General features: G+C 38.2%; 1 protein-coding gene across 1 annotated transcript in view; it reads right to left on the bottom strand.

Annotated features, from left to right (window-relative positions):
* Positions 1-1,864: 1,864 nt before the first annotated feature.
* Positions 1,865-22,544, bottom strand: part of TTC33 (tetratricopeptide repeat domain 33) — a 45,937-nt gene continuing 25,257 nt past the window's right edge. Inside the window, exons 4-5 of the mRNA XM_042028438.1 lie at positions 13,941-14,072; positions 1,865-5,204 (exon numbers count right to left, since the gene is read on the bottom strand). Of these exons, the coding sequence (XP_041884372.1) occupies positions 4,854-5,204; positions 13,941-14,072 (483 nt within the window). The 3' untranslated portion in view covers positions 1,865-4,853. The remainder of the gene's footprint in view (positions 5,205-13,940; positions 14,073-22,544) is intronic.

The raw sequence follows: 22,544 nt of genomic DNA, 5'->3' as shown, positions 1-22,544 counted from the left end.
GTCCTGTGGCAGGGCTTGGAGGATCCACCCACCACAGGCAGGATGAGAACCAGTATCTACACCAGACAGTGGTTTCTGTGAAGATCTGTGGATTAGTTTGAATCTCTGATCCATGGTCAGTTAGCCTTATTGAACAGTTTAGGGTGTAGGATGTATTGTCAGAGGACTTGGCTGTTTTAAATCAGGCTCACACATTCCTGCTGTCGGGAACACCCGTGCTGCCTGCCCCAAACTGGCACTACAGGCCCAGTGCCAATGCACAAACAGGATCAGTATAATCTGCTATCTTCAAGTGGCACAGCCAGCATCCTAAGTCAAGAAGCTTTTGAGTTTTTATTTCTGCTGCTAGACACAATGGCAAACCTGTTCCACTTAAGGCAGATTTCTATTAGAGCTACCAAATACCACTAGGCCTTTGCACTCCGGGCCTTGTTCTAGACCTGCCAGCTTTACAGACACTGAAGTCTGAATCTCCTGCACTTTGATCCCCATATCTAATCTTTCCCTTTGATCATTTATCCTTTACAACCCTCCCAGCTCCTAGCCTTGTGGCTCTTAGGAAATCAGCCCTCAAAGCCAGGCAGCACTCTGGCAGGATTCAGCAGTCATCCATGCCCACCAGTTCCTCCTGCTGCTGAATCATCCCCTCTGGAGATACCGCAGCCCAAGGACTCCAGCACATCTGAGAACACCACCTTAACATGACAGTGAACTACAATAAACACGTGGTTCCTGTAACCTGCCAACAAACCAAGCCCACATGCTTCTGCTTTCCTGTGCCCCAGTCCTAACTACAGTCATTATAGTTTTATAGCTATTCTATGAACTCAAAATTAATTAAGATAGCACCTCAACACTAGTATTTTACCTCCTTTCCCTTGGTTTTAGGATTGGGAGGGAACTTACCTTGTGTGGGCAAGCAAGTTTCCAATGCTACCTCTCTGATCTTGATCTCTAAAACCAATAGATACTCAGACAACTTCAAACAGCTTTGAGGATAAGAAGAGTAAACTGCTCCACTTGCTTTTTATCCTTCTCCATGACTTCTTTTAAAATCCAGTATCTTATGGCATTATCAAGTAAGAGTCACTGTTGTCTTATCTGATCCATGTTTTTTTTACCCTCTAGTATTTTTAGAAAGGATTTCTTTCTCTCTCAGTACATTTAAGCTTTTTAAAGATACTTATCTCCATCTATGAGAGTGGAAGTCACATGCTCTGTTTCAGCATTTGAGGTTAACTGCCAGTCAGTCACCTTGAGCTTCCTTTGTAGTCAAGGGAAATTAATTAGGCACCTTGGCAGGCTGATTCAGCTCATTCTAAGATACCTATCTAGCACAAGACATATAAATGGCCCTGTGAGGCTCTGTATTTCTTTCCACTGGATATAAAGGGACTCAAAAGGAAAAAAATATATTTAAATGTTTAACTGTAGACTTTTAAATCAAGGAAAATTAATCCACCTGACCCACTGTTGTTCTTGAGCTTTCCTCTTGAATGGCATTGCAACATTTAAATATGTGATTCATATGGAAGACAAATACATGAGAGCTACTGCAGTCACTACCACTAATGATAATGAAGAACAATAAAAATTATTTCCTAGTGTCAAAGGGGAGGTGTATTTCACTAATATCCTATTTTGGATAACATCTCCTTTTGTTCCATCTCATGAGGATATCCCTGAAAGGTTTAAAAGCTGAGCATCACATTTTATTAAATATTTTTCCCCGAGATGTCTTCTTTTCTTTTTTACTGTAACACATTAACTTGTTCACCACAGACAAAAGCGAAAATGAGGAACATTCCAGAATGGGAAATAATAACTTATTTTTGTTATAACCCAAAGAATAAACAAGCATCACTAAGCAGCAAAGAAGTCAGTATTTTATTCAAAACAATCCAGAAAATTCCTTACATGCAAAACATGGCATGCTGTACAAAAAACAATGCTGAAATCATCAGTATTGGAACTTCTCCCCAGTCTGAGAACAGTGTCACAAGAACTTAACTGCTCTACAGAACACTACAGTTCTGACAATACCAGGAATTCACAACCTGATCTAATCAGAAGGAAAACACATTAGTACACGGGATGGAAACCACCACCCCTCGAGCCCAGCACAGCCTGATGGTGCAGATGTACACCCCTCCAGCAGTTTGGCCCTGCAGTGCTGAAGTCAGTAGGAACTTTGTGAATCACTTCAGTGGAAAGAGATTCTGTGATAACATGGGCCTCCGAGAGGAGGGCAGCAGTCCTTCCTGTATGAGTAAAGACAGAACACTGACGCAAGTACAAAGCGCAAAGAAAGAAAAGACGAGGTGGATACAGCCGAGCTCCTTCAAAAAGAAAACATACCCTAGAGCATCTCACACATTTCCTTTTCCAGCCAGAGAAGATCTCTTTTCTGAAGAAATCTTTCCAACCCCTCTCATGCTAACTCTTCCTATGGCTGACTAGATTGTAATAAGTTGATAGGAGAAAAAAGATAAGGAAATCTTTCAACTCTAACAATTTAAACTATCAAACCATATCTTAATCAGGTGCCTATCCAGCATTTAAAATCTTTAATGAAGAAATAAAAATGTAGCATGATGATGTTTTACATTTCTTAATATATTTAGGTCACTGTAGTTATAATTATTTTGAATATTCAGAGGATAGTAAAAGGTGTGATTTTTGTGAATGTGTGTTCATGCAAGCACAGATCTAAAAATTCACACACACAAAAAAACATTCATGGAGAATCTTGAAAAACACTGAACCCTTAGTACAACAAGGCAATTAAGTCTTTAAGAAAGATAATTAATTTTTTTAAAAACTGTATGTATCCTTTTAAACAAAGATATTCTGATATCAGATAAACAGAAAGTATGATTTGAGACAGTTTTTCTGCAATGCACTTTCCACTGCAAAAAACACTATACTTCTCAAGCAACATTTTCTTTTAAAGCGAGTTCTTTTGAAATTAGAAATCAGATTTGAAAAGTGCAAAGATTACTGATTTCAGAAGTTTCACTTGTCTACAAAACTCTCTATTATCATACAAAATGTTATCAAAATCAAGTAAAAATTATATGTTCTCAAACTGAATTCTTCAAGAATTCCTCAACTGACCATTTCTTCCAGTACAGTTAGGATGTGATCATCTCTACCATGTCTCCAAGACAATGAAAGGAGAACAGTCTCAGCACAGAGCACATCAAAGAAACAGCCTGATTTCATTTCTCTGACCTGCCTGTGTGACAAACCAATTGCCACCTTCCCCTGAAGAAAAACTAACATTAAAAAAATCTCCTACAGTATGCCTTAGTACCCACCACGGCATCCAAAATCCAAAAAAGGATAAAAAGGGTGACTCCAGCAGTGCTATCCTGAAAAACTGGCTCCCTAAGGACATACTTTTAATAGCAGGTTATAAGAATTAGGAAAAGCAAGCTGACTTCCTTTATCAGATTAGCCTCACTAGGAAAGAAAAGCCCTGAATACAATACAATTCAGCCATATCTATTTCCTACTCCCACCATTCCAGTTTTGGTGATCTCTGCAGCACAGCACTCGCGATAAGGAAAGGCGACTTTCAGTCATAACCTGAAGTGTTCTTTCTTCTGGTGAAACATTCAGTTGTAACTAAGCATTCAGGGCCTTGTTTGGTATAGCATTTCCTTTCATCTAATCAAAAAGTGTTTAGCACACTCACTGATGAAAGCAAGATAAAGGTTTCTACTTGATTTGGCTACAAATCAGATCTGTCACACACACAAAATAATAATCCATCTCTGCTTCATAGGTTACTTTCTCATAGAACAAGTAATCTTAATGAAAGCAAAGACTGTCAATAACGAAACAGTTCACACTTTTACTGGAAGAAAAATAATGTTAATTAATAGTGATTGAAATAATTTTTACAAGTTCCTATTTCTTTTTGTGCTGGTTTTGGCTGGGATAGAGTTAATTTTCTTCAGAGAGGCAAGCAGGGGGCTAGGTGTTGATTTTGTGCTGGAAACAGTGTTGATAACACACAGTTGTTTTCATTATTGCTGAGAAGTGCTTCCACAGGGTCGAGACCTTTTCCTGCTCCTCATCCCACCCCACCAGTGAGAAGGTTGGGGGTGCACAAGAGGCAAGGCTGGGAGGAGACAAGCCAGAACAGATGACCCCAACTGACCACAGGGATATTCCATCCCACAGCCATCATATCCAATACATAGAACTGGGGAAAGAAGGAGTTAGGAGAAGGGAGGACATTCAGAGTGTCTTCCCAAGCCACACATGTTGTAGCCCTGCTTTCCTGGGGACAGCTGAACACCTGCCTTCCCAGGGGAATTAGGCAAATCCCTTGTTTTGCTTGCATGTGCAGCTTTTGCTTTCCCTAGGCTGTCTCTGTCTCAGCCCACAAATTCTCTCACTTTCCCAATTCTCTCCCCAATTCCACCAGGAGGGAGTCAGCTGTGTGGAGCTGAGTTGCCAGCTGGGGATAAACTACAGCACTTTTATAGTTTAAATAAAACTTTCCTAATTACTGGGAAAATGTACACATTAACTTGTAAAATTATGAAATACACAAAGATGAAAGCAGCTGTTGAAATGCAGTTAAGCATTTCAGCATTACATCTGGTCATAAGAATTCATAATTTTCAGAATCAACTCTTGGCTTTCTTTTTGAAAAATACAGATGGAACGACAACTCAGGCCATTGCTTTTTTAATTAGTGAAAGAAAAATAATTTCAGTTCTTTAACTTTTGCAGGCTATCCTATCACATAATAAAAAAAGAACAAACACAAAGCAAGCAAAATACAATAAATAACAGCAGTTCTTGAAACTATGGGGATGACAACTCACGAGGCTGCCCTACCGGGCCCTGATGAAAAGGGTTTCATCGGGAGTGGCAGGACGATTGTCTCGCTCAGTAACAGTCTCTACTGTGCCTGAAGCAGACACGATCACCATCGTTTTAGCAGCTGAAAGAGCTTTCTCCTTCTCTGCAATGGCAGCACAGACTGCCACAATTTCATCACTTTCAAAGTCATAGTCTGGGATTGACTCTTGTGCAAGCTCTTTTCCTTTTGACAGTGCTTGCACTGCCTCAGTCTTTGTTGCCTTCTGCTGTTCCTGTAGTTTTCTTGCCCAGGAAAGGTCTTCTTTCCATACTTCAGGGTTCATTGGAAAGATGTGTAAGGATACCTGGAAGCTTCGGATTGCCTATAAGCAAAAGAGGGAAGAAACAAAGATAGGACACTTTAAAGCCGACCTATTCCATAAAAACTGACAGCAACAAAAAAATTACATACATCATTTGAGCAAAGCAAAAAGCTGTTCTATTGCTGTCTTTATTGGAGCAATCCTCCCTCAGCTTAAGTTCAATAGCAGCCTCACCCCCAACCAACTGTGTCTGAAAGGACAAAAATGCATGAATAAACTAGGTACCTGGCAACAAGGGCACAAATAAAGAGTTCATACAGGAAAAACAATATTGCAATTTAAAAGGTAAAAGAAAAAACAAATTCTGGATGGTTTTCTATTCCACTTTTCTCTCATCATTAGATGTACGTAAAGGCAAAAGCAGACAGATATGGTTTAAAGAAATACAGAAAAGGGATGACTGGAATTTGAAGTATCACTGGTATTGCTGCCTTTAAATTAGAATGCAGTCGTTTCACATACAGACCTAACACTACACTAATACTAGCCACATGGTAAGCAGTTTCTGTAACAGCTATGTGGTTACAAAAACACATAAATAAATGCTCAAAAGGAGCCAAATAAACTTCAAACTTGGAGAGTTGCTCTAAGAAAGAAGTTCTATAATCTTATAAAGAATGTAATATTAGTAGAAGTAAGTGTAGTTGGCAATGCTTTTCCTTTCAGTTCAACTGGGAAAATATTCCTAAATACAAATCCTCAACAGAGAAGCTGTGAAATTTAAAAAAGAGTGTGACCATCTAAAAGTAAGAAGAGGTTGCTACAATACTAGAAAAAAGCAACACCAAGAATTACAACTGTATTGTCTTTTAGTTATATTAACAGTGGGCAAGGCTGAACCTACCTATTCAAACTTAGGTACACGTACACAAAAGCATGTGTGTATTTCATATTTATGACTGTACAGTCAGTTATGAAAATGGGTTAGTGACCAAACTCTTGTATGATGGGTACAGAAGCCTTCCCGTAAGATGAGAAAATTGTGATGATAATGGATTTGGATTATATTTGGGAAGAGTTCTATCAACTTGCATATTAAAATTTTAAAGACATATGGTAAACCACAGATTACACATTCTGTTGTAATTTATAGATATTTAAAGCATGCCAATTAATTTGTAAAATCACAACTTTTCATCTGCACTGACAGACACTCATGGTTCATCCTTCTGGTAGCACAGATGAATATATGGGCTCCACATGATGGGAACTCAAAAGAAAGAGATACAAAATCAGACTTAAGAAATGCTGATTATGCTATCAGTATTACTGCTGTTGTAATAGGCAACCTTTCAGTTCCAGATGGAAAAAAAAAAGCTTGATTATTGGTCCACGGCCAGCTCTAAGTGCAGGAGCATGCTGAATTTTAAACAGGAGGAGGACTGAAGTTTAATTCTTATAAAACACTTGCCACTTTATTCAACTTTGCTAGCTTTTAATTTTCAGGGATGCATAAACGACAACTAAACACTACATGCTCTTTTTTTGTATTTCTGTTGAAAACAAAATATAAACAAACACCATCTGCTTTTAAGCTTTACATGAAAGAGGTCCCCTAATTAAAACCTGTCTATATAGTTATGTTCATGCACAATAAATAACATTTGGTAAGCGTCAAAGCTGCTTTGATGATTCATACAATACAGCATAAAAACATCATCTCAGCAAATCTGTTAGAAAAGAATTTTTGTGCCTGACAATTTTATAAAGAAATAACAAAATATTAAAGTAAATTTTTAAGTGCTGCAAAAGATTAGAGGGATTAATTTTAAAGCAGCAATGTAAAACTGAAAAATACACACTTGTCATCCATTTAAAATTTTATGCTGCCAAAGGAACAGCGCCCAAAGCCACTAATTTCTATTAAGACAGAAGAAAAGAAAATAACAGTGCTACTTTTAATTCTTCTCCTAATGGAGATGTAAATCGCTTTCTCCAATTGCCTGTCGCATTATAGGAAAACACAGTGACACTACACAGAATTGATATTTCTAGCCTCATTTTAAAGAGTAGCTGAGATTTTAGAGACCCTGCATCTAAGGACCACAGCACTTTAAATCAGTACAGTCATGTATCTGCTTTTGCTTCTGTAGGGAAGTGCAATGTAAAACCTACTGCAAGACATTCCTGCTTGTGGAGTTACAGTATTTGAAAAATCTGTATTTTTAAAGTATTTTATGTTTTTCTCACTAAATAGTATTCCATAGCAAACAATCTTTCACTTGTCCCATGAGCACTCTCTTCTGCTGGTTGGAACAGTCTTCAAATGTGAAGGGCAATTCTGATCAGACTGCACTTTTTTTACAAGTTTCTGTAACACATGGACTTAGTAACTGTCGCTACACAGAAACACCTAAAAAAGCCAGGGGGAAAATTTTAAGAGTCTGTATCTGCTACCACGGTATGTATTAGGCCTTTATGTTACAATTGGCTGACACTTTCTGACCTGCTTCAAAGGATGTCTATCAGTGAAGCAATCTTTTTCTGTGTTACATGATCTTCAGTATGCAATTTTTTTTTGTGTGTTTTTATAGCAGTCAGCATAGTCCCTGGGGGTGCAGGTGCATGAAAAGCTGGACATGCCCTGGCCATGGCACTCACAGGCCAGAGAGCCAAACGTGTCCTGGGCTGCATCCAGAGCCCCGTGGGCAGCAGGGGAGGGAGGGGATTGTGCCCCTCTGCTCGGCTCTGCTCTGCTGGGACCCACCTGGAGCACTGCATCCAGCTCTGGGGTCCCAGCACAGGAAGGACAGGGACAGAGCAAGTCCAGAGGAGGCAAGAAAGATGATCAGAGGGCTGGAGCATAGCTCCTGTGAGGACAGGCTGAGAGCATTGGGGCTGTTCAGCCTGGAGAGAGGATTCAGTGATACTTTACAGCAGCCTCCCAGTACCTGTAAGGGGCCCACAAAAGAGCTGGAGAGGGACTTTTACAAGGATATGCAGCGACAGAACAAGGGTTAATGACTTTAAACTGAAAAAGGGTAGATTTAGGCTAGATGTAAGGACAATATTGCTTACAATGAGGTTACTGAGACACTGGAACAGGTTGTCCAGAGAGGTGGTGGATACCCCATCCCTGGAAACATTCAAGGGCAGCTTGGACAGGGCTCTGAGCAACCTGCTCTAGTTGAAGATGTCCTGGCTGACCGCCAGGGAGATTTGACTAGAGGACTTTTACAGGTCCCTTTGAAACCAAAGCTTTCTATGATTCTATGACAATATATTACTGGAATTTAAGTCTTATTTTTGTACTACTCACCATGAACATAAATAATTTTTACAGAAGCATTTATCATAGTAATGCAGAAAACAGGGAACTAAGACGTTTTAGTATATTTAAAGAGTCCTCGTGACATTTCTCTTCTTCAAACAAGAAAAATAATCCAATCCTTTCAGGAACTTTCACACTAGTTTAATAGTTTCTATGGTATAATCTGAATGGCAAATTTGTTTTGTTTGTGCTTTTTTTTTTTTTCTTTAAACTGTCATCTTGAACTTTTCTGTGTAATTTTCTGTTCAGACTATTTCTTCTTTTCAATAAAACATTCTCTCTGGAAATTTCATAAAAAGTAATTCTAGTGTCGTACAAAATGAGGTGAACATGTAATATTTTCCTCTTCTTACATTTACAAAACCATTTTATTCAAAGGTTCCTGAGCTCTCATGTTTTGGAGAAAATACCTGAAATACAGTAATTTTCCAGATGTGAAAGACTATTTTTGTCTTAGGCTTATTGGGATTCCATTAAGTTACAAATGCATGAAAGTCTTTGTGCCCATCTGGTAGATGTGTGCGAGATATACTCATTTCCCCACCTTCCTTCTTCTCTTTTTGAAGAAGTTTGTATCCTCCTTATCCTCCTCTTGTACTTTCTTTTGCTTCAGTGACAGATTTCACAGATATCATTTTGCACCAACTCATTTCTTCACAGCCCTCTTTCCTCACATTTAGTGCCTTTCTGCCCTTACACCTCAGTGCACCCCCCTGCAAAGCTGCAGCATGTTCTGCTGAAGTCACTGCTTCAGGCTGCTTCTACCACAGAGACCTCTACACTGTGCTCTACCAGATGCATGGATATAATCCAGGATAACCAAGGAAACAACCACAAAACTCAACACCAGCCTAGAAACTGACACAGTTAGCCTAAGAAAATAAAGCTTAAGTGATATGAGTACTTTTACCTTGCAAATCAGGAAAATCCAAGAAAACATTTACTTCTTTACTACCAAATTATACTGCCAAAATTATTGCAGGAACTTTAAAACAGTTTTCAAATAAACTTTCTTCAACATCCCTGTTTGTCTTACCCTGTTCATCTGTTTTAGCTAACACTTTCAATTACATGGTCTAGATGTTGAGAAATGCACTCCTCAAAAGTCCTGAGCATCTGACAAAGGTAACTACTAACAGGAGGTGCCAGCTAAATCAGCCACAATGACTTGCAAGAACTGAGTACCCCTGGCAGAAATGTAGCATTGAAAAATGTAGCTGAAAAGGGCATTTAAACTTTCAGAGACTTGCTTGCCCTTCTGCTTTCTTGATGGAAAATAAAAATTGCCTCAGACTGTAAGATCTTTTTGTGCATTAACAAGCACTATCACAAAATCTATTTATGATTTCCAACAGTGGTTAAAGAAGAAAAAAGGGTTACTCTATAGTAGATGGAGAGGGCAGGACTAACACAGGACTGTCCTGGCGAAGCTAATGTTACTAACTATTACCTCAGTAACTCAGTTGGACTGTTTAAAGCTGTTGAAAAGAATTTAACAGAACCCCACTTTAACTGACAAAGCATGGTACTTTTTCTCTTAACTGAGCATTTCCTAAATACTTTGACTTTTCAGTGCAAGGTCAACCACTAATTTTCTTTTTATTACCAAAATACTCTGTGTTTCTAAATGCTAACATTAGTAACATGTTGAAAAATTACCTCAAATTCAGAATTAGTTATGTTAATCAGCTTCATTCCAATAAAACACAGACATTTCTCTCCTTGGGAGTACAAAGCTCCCATCATTATCTAGAAGACCTAAAACTATTTCTTTCAAGAGAGATGAAAGGCAAGGGCTCACCTGAGGATTCATATTGTCAAGGCGTGATTCTCCTGACAAAATATTGTGTCACACTTAAAGACCACTAAAGCACTAACTACTTAGCAGGAATACAGGGAACCACATCCTTCAAAACATCAAACACAACCCATGCACGGCTGGTGCATATTTACACACCTACCCTCTCAACTTTGTGATCCTCAGTACTCCAGATTTGACAGGGACCCAGAACAGGGTGAAGCTGAAGTCACGGAACCACAGAATGGCTGAGGTTGGCCAGGACCTTCTGAGGTCATCTGGGCCAAGCCCCAGCTCAAGCAGGGCCACCTGGAGCTGGCTGCCCATGACCATGTCACATGGCTGATGAACTCCACCACAGTGGAAGACTCAGTGCTTTCATTCAGTCCTTGATTTTTTTGTGGGTTTGGTTTTGGTTTTTCTTTTTAATATTGCTTTTGTTTGGTTTTCTTTTTTTTTTCCTTGATTAATTAAAGCATGGGGCTCACTCTGTCTCATGGGAGGAACTGTTCTAATGAAGCTATTAGTGTGAAATTGCTAACTGGTTAAGATGTCATCAGAAGTACAGGAAATGTGATTTGTAAAACCAAATATTTACAATGAAATGAGAGAAATACTGCAAGCCTGACTATATTTCTACAGTTTCTACATTCACATTGCAGGTTTACTCAGGTGTGCTCTGCACATTGATTTGTAGAATTTAAGGAATTTCTGCCTTTACAGAAATAAAGTTCTCCTTGCTCACATATAAGTGTTACTGTTGAATTACCCTATTTAGTAAATTCAGAGAAAAAAAGAGCAAACAACTTTTATAAAAGCTAAATAAAATGGGACTAATTTACCTCATTCTTTCTGTCACAAGTTTGACAAAAACTAAGCAAATCTTTCTTTATTATTACACAGCTCATAATATAAATAAGATTTGTTTGGAAGCAGCATTTTGGACCTGGGAAACTTGAAATTAAAATACAGTAAATTGTTTTTTTCCCTAAGAAAAAATGCATCATTCGTTGTGAAGTAATAGAAGTATTCACAACAGACCATTTGGCAGGATGTGGGTAATGAAGACAGATGTTGATGGGGGAGAAATGAAACAAAGAAACAGAAGAAGCAGTTTTCGAGAAGGGTAGTAATTCCCAAATCTCAAAAAAAAATTACTAAAAAGCCCTGATATTAACTTTATTAACTTTTCTTTGTAAAAATATTATACAGGGAAAAAACAGAAAACCATGACAATGAAGGACTAGTAGAAAAAGGATAATTATGACTTAAACCACTTGGTCAAGAAGACTCCCACTCCAGTTCAATAATTATGAACTCATTTAACATTTTAAAACTCCTTCAGTCTTAACCGCTTAAGACTTCTTAAAAATTGCTTGGTTTGAAAACAAATAGTGATCATTATCTGCATTTTAGAATAACTCCCCAAGTTCTCTGTATTTGAGAACATATTCATCAGAAAGCAGTTCAACCTAAAGACAGAAAGGCAGTGAAGTATGAACACGCAGTACCAAAGCACTGGAGACACCAACAGGAGCTTGCACACCTCGGGCTCTCTACTCAGAGACAATCAAAAACATTAAGAGGGCAAACTACCTGATGATAACCCCTCCTCCCTCTTCACCAACAGTAAGGTCAATTTAACAATTACGTGAGCACCTAGAGTGGTGTTTCAGATGGATGAAGTGCTTTGATGCAAATCTCTGATTGTTCCCACTTAAAATGCTTTGCTTTGCATCACTGAATGGTCTCAGATGCATAAATTAGATCCCTTTCTAATTAAGCTCAACAATGTATTCTAAGAGGGCACCTGAAGTGCTACTCTGAAATAAAACAAAATTAATAGAACGTGAACACTAGGTCGCCAGCACTCAAGATATCCACTCCCACTGGTGTTTCATGATTTGTCTATGTAGACAAAGCTTATAGGATCTGGTGAATCGACCTGGTGGGTGTAACTAGTATGGGTATATCACTATATATAACTGATATTACAGCAACTGTGGCATTTTCTACTTAGGATCCTTGAAGGAAATGGAACTTTGATTTTCCTGAGACTAGTGCATTTAAAATTCTCAGACATAATTTACAGTGACAGCTTCAAACACTCAAAAGGAAAAGATCCAGACAGAACAGACTATCTACTCTTACCTTCTACACCACAAAAAGCCATGGAATGTCACCAGTGTTGAAATGCAGATATGCATGGATTTATATGAGATATTTCATATTATGGTACTGCACCAACAAAGGGAGCACACATCTGCAACACACAGCTATTGTCTTAGGTTTTGTCTAACAGGACTGGAGCACCTCCCCTGTAAAGCCAGGCTGAAAAATTGGGGCTGTTCAGCCTGGAGAAGAGAAGGTTGAGTGGAGACCTTATAGCAACCTCCCAGTATCTGAAGTGGGGCTACAGGGAAGGGGACTCTTTGTCAGGAACTGCAATGGTAGGACAAGGAATAATGGATACAAACTGAAAGAAGGGAAATTTAGGTTAGGTATTAGGAAGATATTCTTTACTATGAAAGTGCTGAGACTCTGGAACAGGCTGCCCAGGGAAGCTATAGATGCCCCATCTCTGGAGTGTTCAAGGCCAGGTTGGATGGGGCTCTGAGCAATCCGGTGTAGTGGAAGGTGTCCCTGCCCATGGCACAGCAGGGCTGGAATTAGATGATCTTTAAGGTTTCCTCCAACCCAAACCATTCTATGACTCTAGGTGATTCACATTGTTTGCGTTTGTTTTGGTTTGTCTGGGGCTTTTAATACTGCTCCTTATTACATTTTAAAAATTAGTTTTGCATGAATTGTTAACCTCCATCAAAAAAAAACCCTATTATTTTTTTTAATTCTTGAAAATTTTCAGACCAAACATTGTAACTTTGCAAAAACACTCTAAATTACCAACAAAATTATTTGTATCAAAACAGCACACAGCCACGTCTATTCCAAATACAACCAGTATCTCTTTTCATTTGAGTGTTCATGATGCACTGTTTTTCTAATGGACTTCTGTGAATGTGTCTGAATTTGAAAGTTTACCTACTGTGTTTTCACAGAAAGTAGCAGAAAACTATTATATTCTAGAAAAAAAGAAGCACTTCAGCTATTGCAGAGCATCCCTGGCTTTTTGCTATCTTATTAAATGAAGAAGCAACTTCAACCATTTGAGTTAGGGAGCCAGAGGAAAGCAGGAACGTGATTTGCTGCATGTGAAGCAGGAGAGCAGGACACAAGGAAAACAAGACACTAGAATTTTATAAGCAGGCATGTATGAAAACTGAGCCTGAATTATCAGCTGAGGCTGGGACTTCACATTACCCTCATCTTTAAACCATGGTGAGCTGCATTGTAGCAGTACTACACACAGAATGTAGTGTGTGCAGTTATGTCAACGTAATTGTTCTACTGCCTAAAGCCACCACATAAATACAATATACGACACAAAAGTCTTGGAGCTAGACAGGTCTTCCACAAGTCCAGCAACAAAACCACACAAGAAGCATTTGTGAAACACAGTAAAGCAGAGGGAACACTGCCGATAAATAATAATAAATAATAATACCAATCTTTTTCCTTGTCTATGTTCAAGTTACCATAAGGATATACAGCAACCTTGGTATTTCTGTACTTTCCTTCTCACACACAATTAATTTTGTTATCCTACCAGTGCTATCTCTCCTAATCCAAGCTGGGCACGTCCCAAAGTCTGCCAGGCATCCCAGGAACGTGGGTTTCTCTGGACAGCCATTTCTGCTGCATGCACTGCTGGGAATATTTCATGTAAAGACATCAGGACCTGTAACAGAAATAGAAGAAGAAAAGGAAGAAAAATAAGCAAAACTGAAAATAAATTCAAGTTTTCTGTGATTTCCCAGGCAACAACCACTGTTTCAATAACTAAGAACCAGATTCATCTTACCTAGTTTTTCTTAGCTTAAAAGTTAGTTGTCTGATGTCAGATAGTCACCCAGACTCATTTCAATCCCCACAGAGAGAAAGAGACATGCTACAGGATGATTCGCCCAAACAATTTAAGTGAATCCATTAGAAGTAGATTAATTGCTTCTGAAGGTGTCTCTCCTTGTCAACAAACCCTAAAGCCAATAGAAGCATAACAGAATACTCTGGACAAACACATGGAGAACTAAACATAATAAATGTGCAAGTATCGTTGAAAAACTCTTGGATTGTATTTATCCTTTTTAATAGAGAACTGAAATCTACCAAAGACAGTTGCAGTGCAAATGATATAATTATAGAAACAATCCCTGCAACTCAGCATGGAAACAGACTTTAACAATGACTGTTGTATTTAGAAAGCAAGCGTTCTGCAGAGCCTAACTTAGACATGAAGTCACCTACGTTAAGTAAGGAAAAAAGTGGTTTCTGAATGTGAAAATCTCTGTTACTCAGCAGCTATCACAGGATTATTCTTCTTGCATTGAATGTCCATAATTAAGCCTATAAATCACAGTTAGCAATACATAACGTGGCTCAAAGCTTGCCTTACATTTCCAATACCACCATGAGATTGGCACATCACCTGAAGACCTGCATCACTCTGAGATCATGATTTCAGACACCCACATGCTACAGTGATAGATACCAGCGTAAGAAACAAATGACAACTGCATTCCTGCAGTATGATGAGAATGTCAACCACAAGGGTAAGACTCATATGTGGGCAACCACTTTCATCCCAACTGACCACAACTATGATGAATAATATTAGAACGTATTAGGACTATTGCTGAAGTCCAAAACAGATTTAACCTTACTGCTCTATGGTATGAGTGTGGAGTAGAGAAAGATTCAAATGTGACGATCTTGAGTATTTACTCTAATTAACAAACAGTACATCCACAACATAGAAGTGAGCAGCACACTAAAAAAAAAGGGGAGGAGGGAAAGGAGAAGGCAAAGATTTACTACATAAAGTAACCCTGTACTGAAGAAACCAAGGAAAATCATAAGCATAGCTTCTGATAAACCCTTTGGGTTGATACTTCTGCTGTTCTAGTATGTCTAAACTTTTCTAAAGACTAGTCTTATGGCTTCACTCAAATTCTGTTCAATAGACTGTACCTTAGAATTCAGAAATACCTAAAAAATATTTTTTTAAAAATCCATAGTTATATATCATTTTCCCTTCTTTTTCTGCTCAACAGTTCTCAATGACTGCATTTTGTATCAAAGTTTGTGACGAATGTTATGTATTTTTCCAAAACTTTCAGATCAATTACATTTGTATGAGTAGTTTCTCTTACCTGCAGCAAATGTGTGAAGTGAATCAAACTGTAACTAGTGGATAGGTGTACATTCTATCAAGATGAAGGGATTTTGCATCTATCAGCTACCTTTTATATCAGTGCCTTAATGTCTTAACATATTTATTCTCATAAGAGAAAAAAATCCAAGTATACACTCACAGGAGCATTTTTATGCATCCCAAGTATTTAGTATTTCCTACTAGTACCTTCTGCTGCAAACTAATTACAAAACATCTGTGTAAGTGCTTAGGATATCTTTTGTAGTGTTTAATGAATTTTACTGGTTTGTTTACTGAATTAGTATCTTACTAATAAAGGCAATTATTCCACTTTATTTATGACTACTGTGTGTACTAGCGTAAACAGCTACTTTAAATATGCTCTTCCAGATCATGTAGTAATTACTTTGCTCCTAGTAACTCTTGGCATTAGATTCTCAAACTACATTCAAACAAACACACATTTGAATGTATACGCATTTTATCCAGCATAGGTAGTTTGTTCAGTTACTAATAAAATGACTCAGCTATTCTTGTCAGTCATTGCAAAAGAATAAACTCATTAATGCACACTATTTTCCTACACTTTTGTTTTCAGGTGAAGAGGTCATCAAAATGAACAGACAATGGCAAACCTGAATGTGTGCAGCCTTGTCCTGGGTTACTCTGCCTTTATATAATTATCACTTTAAAAAAACAGCTCTGCATGCTACTTGGAAAGTGAACCATCAAACCAGCTATTCTTCACCTGAAAAACCACGCTGAACAAGGAATAAAAAACACCACAAGCATGAAGATTTCCTGTGCAGAGATTTGACAAGTGGTGCCCAGTCCTTTTAATGGGGTAGGCCACATGGGCAAGACAAAGCCAAACAGGAACTACACATGCTGTAGCCCCCCTTGTCACACAACGTGCCTGTCACATGCAACGTGCAGCCACATCAAGCGTGTGTAGATATATATATACACACACATACACACACTCACAGAATATACAAATACAGTATACAGGTAAAGTGATGTGTGTATAGATAGTGATATATAAATATAAAATATATATAAAATACTCGATTAGAAAACAGTCTAAAAACGGATCCAAAAATTACAAGAAAAAATTTACGAAGCAGAAAAAATATCTCAAGACTCTCACTGCACGCGCACACACACACACACACACCCCCCTTCATGGAGTGAAATGTCGTATAAAGATGTTGAGTATGTGGATTTTCAGGACTTGCTTTATTCCAAGAGATTTACCCTTATTACATGCTTTAAAACAAAAAACATCCATGTCCCATAAATGACTTATTTTAACAGACCTAGCTTTAGAATAAGTCATACATGAGAGATTGGAATAATTAGAAGAACTCAGTGGCAAAAAGCCAATTAAACATGGCAACTGTCATCAGGAGACTAACCAAGTATTAGAAATCCAGGCAGTAGAGTGACCCATCCTGTCCTACCCACAATATTTTGGAAGTGTTATGAATCTGAGTAAGTTCTGGTTTTAAATGAGCTCAGTGGATTGAATCACTATATATAGATACATTCCACGTCCAGTGAAACTGATCCAATTCCTTTTTCCATCCAGGAACCCATTTCAAAATACGGATGAATAAAATTCATCATACCCATAAAAAGAGTTTACATACATCCATGCTCTAAAGGAATTACACCTTTATTACAATTACACTGTGTGGTGCAATTACTTAATTGCACCACACAGAAACACTTCTTTGCAATTTAGATTTCTGGAGTTCACACTAATGTTTTGATGGTTAACTCTTCTCAGCACATACCCCATTAAAAAAAAAAGAAATTAAAAATAATCACACTTACTAGTTGATTTGTTATAATCTGAAATTGGGATTCTAAGCCTGGTCATGTCTTAGCAACCTTGTAATTTCTTAAGTAGGAAGAGAGATGGGTAGAAGTTGATATTATTTCTTCACTGAGTTCAAGATTAAGAAAACCTTTAGAAGAGGGGAAGTGGAATTATTTGTATATGATGGGTTTCATATATAAAAACAAAGAAGAGACATATATCTGAAATCCTGGTCCTGTTCAATGAATGCAAATTGAGAATGCAGCATTGTAGGAAACTAGATTCTCATACAGCTGATGAAAAAACATCCAAAAAAATTATTATAAGGAACTTAACCTGACAGTTTACATTTGAATTCACTTGTTTCTAAAAATATGTACAAAACAATTGTATTGTCTACTTTAAAAATTCTGTCATAGTTGCATAGTTATCTGAGATCGGAGGTGCAAGTACCACGAGATAAGCAACATGAACCAGGTGAATTCTCAGGGGCAGTACTGAACAGCAGAACAAGATCATTTGTTATACACATCACACAATGTATCAAGTCCTCTGATAGCTCTCCTCACCCAACAATGTCCCAGATGGTCCAGTCGCCAAATGTTCAGATACAAAATCAAAGAATATGTCAAAGTCTGCTCTTCCATCTTTGTAAGCCAAAGCAGTAATAAAATAATCCAGTCAATATCTAAGATATTAAGCCCACAATTAAATTCAAGCAGTCTTGGTGACTGCATTAATATAGGCAGTCTTTATACATTTCTTTGAATATACTTATGGTACTATTTATCTAACATCAGAATCAACACTGAGCTGCTGTTGTTGGGTCTTTTTTGGTTTTCAACACAAATGCAGAAATGGAGTTGCATAAACATTTACCTGCCAGTCATTGTTCTTGCAACTTAGGCTGGTAATGGAATATCAAGTATGTATACTGACAGATCTTGCATGCAAAGAAAAGTGCACCCCTAACCTCTCAAAAACCATAAAAATCTGTTTTAAAATGATCAAAGAGTAGCTGAAAGCAATGGAAAAAAAATCTCATCAAGTTCTATGGTTTTTTTGAAGCAATTGAGTAATTCCTCAGTTCCCATGTGATTTTCTGGAAATACATTTACTTCAAGTATCTTTGACAACTAGGAACTTTTAACACTATTTCCACCCTTCAGAAATACTGAAAGACATTTGTCCCGCATCTGTTAAAATACAGATCTTTAAGAACTTACCACAAACAGATTCCTACAGTGCCATTAAAATATCTATCTGAGCTGGACATTAAACAATTCAGTATTGAAAATTTTAAGTTTGCTGTTGAGAAAGGAAATATTAATGAATGGAGAAGCTGCTATGTAATCCAACATAAACTTATCCTAATAAATGTAAGGATATAAGACAGATACTCAAGCCTGAGCAAAAAACCCCCACTTCATCCTCCACTGTTAATTCTCAAAAGAAGTTACTTCATGAATAGACATTTTCTCACTGAAAGAAAATTAATACAGACCATAAAGAATCTCTGCATATTGCACAAAGTCATTCCTAACACGAGTCTCCTCCTCCATTATATGAGCCGCATACCAAGACAGGGGGATTTTTATAGACCCAGTGCTGGTCAAGGCCTTGCTGAAGTTGGTGTACAGTTCTTCTGAAACATTTTCACTGAGCTACACTGTAATAGCTGCAGTATTTGTGCTGGTATGCTGGACTGGAATAACACAGCTAGCTCTAAGACAGTATCCTTTAAATATTGGCTGCAATATTTTTTGAATGCATTACGTATTTCTATTTTGGCAAAAGTGGGTTTTTACAACTCACATCAGTACCATTAGAAGTACAAAGGTATCAAATTACACATTATACTAGACAGCTTCCAGTAAGCCTAAGTCATACTGCAAAACAACATCTGCAATAATTATTTGCATGTACAAAGAGACATTACCAATTGAAACATTAGGTGTTTTATTAAAAAGAGTCAAGAAATAGTTTTATAAATATATACTTTGTACACAAGCTTTTCTTGTTTAACAGTCACAGTGTAACAAGTGTTAAGCAATACAAGAAAGTAAAATCAAAAAGAAATGGTGCTACTGTCCAGAACTACTCTCAGGAAACAAAGCAAAGGCATGGTGGAAGCAAAGGCCTTGGCTCCTCTGGTTTTTTCAGCTTTCATTACTCTCCAATGGTTTTACTAGACATGGAAAGCTAATTCACAAGATGAATCAGAGTCACACAGCTGTTTCTCAGTTCCTCTTGGTCAGCAGAAAAGCTGTGTGCCTCTAGCTCACCTTTGCCATTTTGCTGAAATACAGGGACTAGGAAGCCAAGTTATCAACAGCCCCTCAGTATTAGGTATTGCATCTGGAGCACTGATTAAAGCACACTGTAGTAAGCTCCTCTTTGGATAATTCATTGCATCATAGCTCAGATCCAGGTAAGCTCACACACTTCACAGTTCTCCTGCTATTTTCAGTGCAAAAATACTTAATTTTGGTATAATTTCAATTAAATAGAGCGCTTTTGGGGACCTATCTTAAATTTTTGCATTCACTTAAGACCATAATAAAGTACAGTTCAAGGGAGCTGTTCACTAATTTGTCCCACTGAGCAGAACTGTCCTGAAATTTTCAACAGCTTTTTGTTTTATTCAAAACAGAGTTAAATGCTTAGACTATGATAATAAAACTTACCAATACCATCATCACATCTTAACAGATTTTCTTTACTAGTGGAGTCAAAAATGAAATATACAAATAAACTCCTACATAAGTTAACACAATGAGCAATTACAGCAATCTGGAATGCTGCTAATTAAAGCAGGATTATATTATACCATCTCTTCCAATAATGCATAATCCGGATTTGAAATTCCTTAATACATAGCTCTGCAGATGCTGGAAGTTTACATGAGAACAGAACGCATTGAGAAAATTTTTTTTAAGAAAAATCTTTCAAGCACTTCTAAACACAGAGAAGTCCCAGCGCCAAAGCTTGCTGGATCAGGAGAGAAGTATTGCTACATGCTTGTGCTATTTGTGCAACTCTTTCCCAGCCATCCCACTAGGCCAGACAGACCTTTCATTTACACTAACACTTACGGAAAGGCAACAATACACTTCTCCCAAAACAATTTAAAGAAAAACCTTTAAGCCATAAAATATCTCTCAGACCACATGCATAACCCAGTAAGATCTAAACCTTCTGCAGCTATATAAAACAAAAGCATCCTTCTGTATTACTGTATTTAAATGAAGTTATGATTATTCAATTAATTCTTTTGCAGAATCAAACTTTCTTCACAAGACAAGATGACTGTGAAGGGAAGATGTGGAAATATCCATTAAAAAAAGCAAAAAGTAGCCACCACATCTTGGAAAAAAACCAGCATTGGTTCTTGGGGTTTGTTGGGGTTTGGGTTTTTTTGGCTTCTTTTTTGGTGAAGTGGGGGTTGTTAGGGTTTTGACTGGGGTTTTTATACAATGAAAAATTAGAGGAACAACAAATATTTTAAAACTAAACAGTACAGCAAATTTCCTAAAAGTTACATAATACATTACTGAATAATTTTTATCTCTTTTCCTCTCTTCTTCAAAAAATGTATTTTTTTCAGACTGCTTGATGAAACTAAATAGCCACAGCTCTACCGGCATCCCAGAATCCTGAGGGAACTGGCTGTTATCTCCAATATATTTGAAAATTCATGGCAATGAGGTGAAGACCCAGTGGCTGGAAAATGGGAAATATCACCCTCAGTTTTAAAAAGGAGAGAAAGGAAGACACAGGGAGCTGCAGACTGGTGAGCCTCACCTCTGTGCCTGGGGAAATCGTGGAGCATAACCTCACAAAAACAATGCTGAGGCACGTGCAACACATGATCCAAAACAGTCAGCATGGCTTTACTAAAGGGCAAGTCATGAAGTCATACCTGAGCAACCAAGTGGTCTTCTCTGATGGAGTGACTGCAACAGTGGACACAGGAAAAATGACTGATGTAATCTACCTGGACTTCTGTAAGGTCTTCAAAATGGTCTCATACAACATCGTTATCTCCATATTGGAGAGACATGGATTTGAAGGGTGGAATGACTTGTGGGTCAGGAACTGTCCATCTGGCTGGATGGACACAGCCAGAGGGTTGTGGTCAATGGCTCTGTGTCCAGGTGGAGGCCAGTGATGGGTGGTGTCCCTCAGGGCTCTGTTTTGGGAGCAATGATCTTCACTATCTTCATCAGTGACAGAGAGTGGGGACAGGTGCACCATCAGAAAGTTTCCAGATGACACAAAGCTGAGTGGTGCCCTTGACACAACGAAGGAAGGATGACACCCCAAGGAACCTGGAAAACTTGAGAAGTGGGCTCCTGGGAACCTCATGAGGTTCAACAAGTGCAAGTGCAAGGTGCTGCACCTGGGTCAGGTAATAGCAGACCTGAGCACAAACTGGAAGAAGAACTCATGGACAGCAGTCTTGCCCAGAAGGACTTGAGGGTTCTTGTGGATGAAAGACAAGACATGACCCAACCTCATCCTGAGCTGCTTCTAAACCAGCGTGAGCTGCAGGTGAAGGGAGGGGATTCTGCCCCCCTACTCTGCTTTTGTAAGATCCCGCCTGGAGCACTGGGGTCCCCAGCATAAGAAAGACATGGACCTATTGAAGCAGGTCCAGAGGAGGCCACCAAGATACTCAGAGAGCTGGAGCACCTCTGCTATGAGAAAAGGCTGTGAGAACTGGGGTTGTTCAGCCTAGAGGAGAGAAGACTCAGAATCTGAGGCCTCACTAGAATCTTTCAGTACCTATGGGAGTCACAAGAAAGCTGGGGAGGGACTTTTTACAAGGGCATGTAGTGACAGGACAAGGGGTAACAGCTTCAAACTGAAAGAGGGCAGGTTTAGATTAGATATTACAAAGTCTTTTACACGACTGATTTATCTATGTAACACTTAATACAAAACCAGACTGAAGCAAATCCTCTGCATACAGTATCCGAGTTTAATATTGACAGTAGATAATATTAAGTCCAATCTTTAGAAAGAGCAGGAAGATTTTTAGTGGTCAAATTCGCTAATCTATCACACTAAGGCTCTCCTTGATCCCTCCAATACAATTTTTAAGTATTTCCATTTTTTTCCTGCAATGTAGCATCCTAATTCACGACCCAACAAAGATGTTTATTATAACT

This window comes from Corvus kubaryi, unplaced genomic scaffold (assembly GCF_017639235.1).
Source record: "Corvus kubaryi isolate FWS band 111438036 unplaced genomic scaffold, C.kubaryi_AGA036_p1.0 37308, whole genome shotgun sequence".
NCBI lineage: Eukaryota > Metazoa > Chordata > Aves > Passeriformes > Corvidae > Corvus > Corvus kubaryi.
This window is presented reverse-complemented; position numbering and strand designations above follow the sequence as displayed.